The sequence below is a fragment of the Chinchilla lanigera genome, unplaced genomic scaffold (assembly GCF_000276665.1).
Source record: "Chinchilla lanigera isolate Chin_1 unplaced genomic scaffold, ChiLan1.0 scaffold00149, whole genome shotgun sequence".
Lineage (NCBI taxonomy): Eukaryota > Metazoa > Chordata > Mammalia > Rodentia > Chinchillidae > Chinchilla > Chinchilla lanigera.
This window is the reverse complement of record NW_004955550.1, coordinates 2,223,987-2,229,036: the sequence shown is the minus strand read 5'-3', so window position 1 is coordinate 2,229,036 and position 5,050 is coordinate 2,223,987. Positions and strand designations below refer to the sequence as shown.

General features: G+C 46.7%; 1 protein-coding gene across 2 annotated transcripts in view; it reads left to right on the top strand.

Annotated features, from left to right (window-relative positions):
• The first annotated feature begins 1,321 nt into the window (after positions 1-1,321).
• Positions 1,322-5,050, top strand: part of Mettl3 (methyltransferase like 3) — a 16,446-nt gene continuing 12,717 nt past the window's right edge. For both annotated transcript variants that reach the window (XR_001232265.1, XM_005412121.1), the window contains exon 1: positions 1,322-1,608. Coding sequence is in view for 1 of the 2 variants with exons in the window: in XM_005412121.1 (XP_005412178.1) it covers positions 1,509-1,608 (100 nt within the window). In the remaining variant the exon portion in view is untranslated. The remainder of the gene's footprint in view (positions 1,609-5,050) is intronic.

Here is a 5,050-nt window from a genome sequence, read left to right as displayed (position 1 = left end):
TTTGCAGCAATCCTCCTGCCTCAGCTTCCTTTGTCAGGGGTCATTATTGTCAAACTTGTTTTTTGACACAGTGTTTGGCATTATGTAAATATTGAAGAGATCATTGATTCCCAAGGGTTTCTGTTCAAAAGACTCCATCAAAACACACATCACGAGGGAAGTGTGACGGCACACACCTGTAATCCCTGCATTAGGCGGGTGAGACAGGAGAATCCCAAGTTCAAGCCCAGCTGCAATTTAGCAAGACACTGTCTCAAAAATAAAAACATGGGCCAGGGTTGTAGCTCAGTGTGAAGGCCTTGGGTTCAATCCCCAGTACCACACAAACAGGCACAACAAAAGCAACTATAAATTCTGTGTTGGACTGGGGATGTGGCTCAGTGGTAGAGCTCTTGCTTTACATGCACAAGGCCCTGGCTTCGGTCCCCAGCACCACATTAAAAGAAATAATAAATTTTGTATTTAAATTTATTACAAATACAGGAAAGTGTCCCTACCGAAATGTGCATCTCGATTACCTTTTATAAACCCAACAGTCATTCAGGGAGCTTTCATAAAACCGTTCGTTCATCTGATCCACAGAAGCCCCCGTACTGCCCCCTTAAGAGGACCCGGCTTTAATCAGCTATTCCTGGTAGTCGTAGATTTGCTGGAAGAGTGTGAGTTGCATGTGTAGGTCCCTGGGTCTCACCAGCGTCCTTCACAATCCCGTACCCCTAAGCAAGGACCACTGACACGGGGTGGGGGCTTGTTGTTTAATGGGGGCGTAAATGAACGCTTGTGAACATAAAACCTACGTTTTCAGTGGAAAAGGTAGGCTGGTAACAAACTGTAGAAAAATAGTGATCGGCCGGACGTGGTGGCACACGCCTGTAATCCCAGCACTCGGGAGGCTGAGGCAGGAGGATCGGTGCGAGTTCGGGGCCAGCCTGGGCTACAAAGTGAGCTCAAGGCCAGTCTGAACTCCATAGCGAGACCCTGTCTCAAAAAGACAAAAAAAAAAAAAAAAAAAGGAAGAAAAGAAAAGAAAAATAGTGTTCACTTTAAAAACCTGAACCATGGGCTGGGGATATATAACTCAGCAGGCGGAAGCGCCTGCCTGACCAGCACAAGGTCCTGAGTTCGATTCCCAGTACGAAAAATAAAAATAAATTAAAAACCCGTACCGCACATGCAGCCCCGGACACCTCCGGGTACTCAACATGGCCGCATGCGCGTCTGTGAGCAATATGGCCGCTCTGCCAGGCTCCAGCATGGCCTTTGCGGCCTCACCGCGGCCGGAAGCACGCGCGCGCGCGCCCATAAGGAATGCATCCGCTATTCCGTCAACACCGACGGTGGTTCTCAAAGCGAGAAACCGGAAGTGACTTTTCGTCTGGCGGCTCTCTAAGGGTCCTCCTTCCTGTGAGTTTTCGGCGTCCGTGTGAGACTTGGACGTTTCCAGGCACCTTCTGGGAGGTGCCGGTGCGTCGCGCCGGGTTCCGCTGGCCTCCGGGTGGGAGACCAGGATGTCCGACACGTGGAGCTCCATCCAGGCGCACAAGAAGCAGCTGGACTCGCTGCGAGAGAGGCTGCAGCGGAGGCGGAAGCAGGACTCGGGGCACCTGGGTGAGGAGCTGCAGACAGGCGGGAGGCGGGGACGCCTGAAGAGGGCGGCGGCTCCCGCGGCGGGGCGCTTTCCGCGCGGCCCGCTGTCCTCGCTCGCCTTTGAGCGGCTGCTCAGCCTCGCCCGCGAGCCGCCCGCCACCCCTTTTGGTGCTGCGGCGGCACTTTGTTCTTCCCTCGGTTGTAGTGACTGCTTTTTAGCAGTCGTCTCTTGGCGACTTTGGGCACAGTGAACTCTCAGAACTGAACCTTTATATCCAGTTTAGAGGCCCACAGAGTCCTCGCTAGTGTTGGTAGGGAGGGAAACTGACATCTGTTATACCTAGCAAGAGTCTGAAAACTGGGTTTTGTTTTGTTTTTTAAAAAGACAGGATCTCGCTGTGTAGTTCAGGCTGGCCTTGAACTCGATTGTGTAGCCCTAAGCTGGCCTCGAACTCATGGCGATCCTCCTGCCTCAGCCTCCGGAGTGCTGGGGTTACAGGCGTGTGCCACCACGCCCAGCTGTTTTTGATGTTTAATAATGTTCTTCGGTCCTGTGTATTACTAGTCATAAACCTTGAAGGAGGACCAGGCCTGAGGGTGCACCCCTGTAATCCCGGCTATTTGGGAGGGTGAGGCAAACATCCTAAATTCGAGGCCAGCCTGGACAATTTAACAAGTTCTCTCACAAAACAAGAGTTTAAAGGGACTAGAAGTGTAGTTCAGTGGTGAAGCGCTTGTCTGGCATGTGCAGCTTGTGCATGGTTTAAATCCCCAGCACCGAAAAACAGGACAACTTTTTTTTTTTTTTTTCGGTCGTTTTGAGACAAGGTTTCATTATGCAGTTCAGGCTGGCCTTCATCTTCACTTTGTAGTCCAGGCTGGCTTCGAATTTTTTTTTTCTTCCTGTACCAGGAATCGAATTCATGACCTTGTGCTTGCCAGGCAGGTGCTTTGCCACTGAGCTAAATCCCCAGCTGGCCTCGAATTTGCAGCAATCCTCCTGCCTCAGCTTCCTTTGTGCTGGAATTATAGGTGTGTGCCACCATGCCTGGCTAAAACAACTTGAAGGGATTTCGAAAGGTTTTCCACACATCCCCTAAGCACCCACCTTACTCCCAGCACAAATCCTGAGCTATTTAAGGAAAATCAGTTACAAAGCTGTTCAAGGATAGAGAATCCATGCTATGCTTTTGGTATTTTGTTCCATTGTTTATCATTGTTCTCAACACCTTCTGTAAACCTTGTGTTTTTTTTTTTTTTTTGTAAACCTTGTTTTGATCACATATTGTTGATGTGCTCTTATGCCAGTGCCTAGAACTAGAATATTCATGTCAGGCTCCTCACACCATAATTAGTAAGCATTTCTTTTATATCTGTAGTGTTCATGAGTCTAGTCAGACAAGAAAAGACGTTGTCTCTACTCATGAGTTTAAAATTTAGTTGAGAATTAAGGATAGATGCTTATAAAGCATCAGAAACACAATGCAGTATATACAAATGAATGAGACCGCAGTTAGTACAGTGAAAGAACGAAGGCACAAGAACCAGTGCAGTCAGGGATGGCTGCACAGAGGAGCTGGCGCTTGAATTTGGCCTTGATAGCTCTGTAGGACTTAAAGGCAAGAGCACAGTGTAGTACAGTGTAAAACAGGATCAGGGGATAATTAGTAGTCAGTAGTTACTGAACTGCCTAGTTAGTGCCAGCCAGAGCAACTTATCAAGACTTTTATCTAAAAACAGAAGAGGGCTGGGGATGTGGCTCAGTGGCAGAGCACTTCCTAACATACATGAGGCCCTGGGTTCCATCCCAGACACCACAAGCAAGCAAACAAAAAAACTTGCTTTTTTTTTTTCCTTTTGGATACAGGGTCTCACTATGCTGTTCAGGCTGGCCTTGAGCTCACTTTTTAGCCCAGGCTGGTCTCAAACTCGCTACGGTCCTCCTGCCTGAGCCTCCCCAGTGCTGGGATTACAGGCGTGCACCACTGCACCGAGCTAAAATCCTGCTGTTAAGCTGTTTGCAAAAGTGCAGATCGAGATGAAACTGCAAAGACATTTCTCTTGGTTAAAGAAACCAAAACATTGACAGAGGAGAGACTAAGAAGAACTATTGTAAACTTCAGCTTCTCTGGCTTGGAAATCTGGTTTTCTTTCTTTTTTTTTAAGGGACAATTGTAAAGCTGAACATGGTGGTGCACACCTGTAATCCTGGCACTTGGAAAGTTGAGGTGGGAGGATTGCTGTGAATTCTGTGCCATCCTGAACTACAAAGCAAGACCTTGTCTCCAAAAAAAAAGAAAATCAATTGTAGGTAGAAACAAGTTAAACTTCTTTTGTAGCCAAATGACTCAGTTGCTTTTTAATTAATTTATCCTAGACTCCAGCTACTGGATTTAAGTACATAATCACTTTTTCAGAAACATCAGTTGAAAAGGATATGATTAGAGGCAGTTCTACTGTGTGGTTTTTTGTGTTTTTTTTTGGTACCAGGAATCAAACTCAGGACCTTGCACTTGCCAGGCACGCAGTGTGCCACTGAGCTTTATTCCCAGCCCCTGTTCTGCTATATTTATATGTGTATTTCTGAAAAATCTTGTGTTATGCAAAAGCATGTATTCAAAATAGCAGATCTTGGGTGCAGATGTAGCATAGTGATAGAATATTTGGAGGCCCTGTGTTTGATCCCAGCACTGTCTAAATAAATAAAGCAGCACATCTAATAGAAGATAGGTTTAGAAAAGAATTACATAGCTGAGGGGCTGGGGATTTAGCTCAGTGGCAAAGCGCCTGCCTGGCAAGCACAAGGTCGTGAGTTCGGTTTCTGGTACTGGAGAAAAACCAAAAAAAAAAAAAAAAAAGAATTACATAGCTGGGTATGGTGGCGCACACCTGTAATCCCAGCACTCAGGAGGCTGAGGCAGGAGGATCATTGCAAGTTGAAGACCAACCTGGGATACAAAGTGAGCTCAAGTCCAGCCTGAACTCAAAAAGCCAAAAAAAAAAAAAAAAGAAAGAGTACTTAAAACCTATGTAATTTTGTTACAACAGCCCTTACAGCAGAAATTCTACTAAAAATACTAGCATAGTTAAATCTCTACTGGTGTTTCCACCTACAGTAAAAGTCACTTATTTTATACTTGCAGCTTATAACCTGGGACTCTTACCTCATACTCTGTCCTCTGTCAGTGTTTTGGTTTGTTTAACCAAGGAAAATGTCCTTGTAGTTATCAGCAGGACCTGCATCTTTTTTTTCTAGACAGGGTCTTGCTATATAGTCAGGCTGGCCTTGAATTCAGTATGGAGCCCAGGCCGACCCTGAACTCCTGGCAATCCTACCTCAGCCTTCCAAGTGCTGGAATTTAGGCATGTGCCACCATGCCCTGTGTGGACCTGCATCTTTGCAGACAGCCTAACAGCAGGTTTTGAGGGGGCAGGGGTTTGATTTTTTTGAGACAGGGTCTTG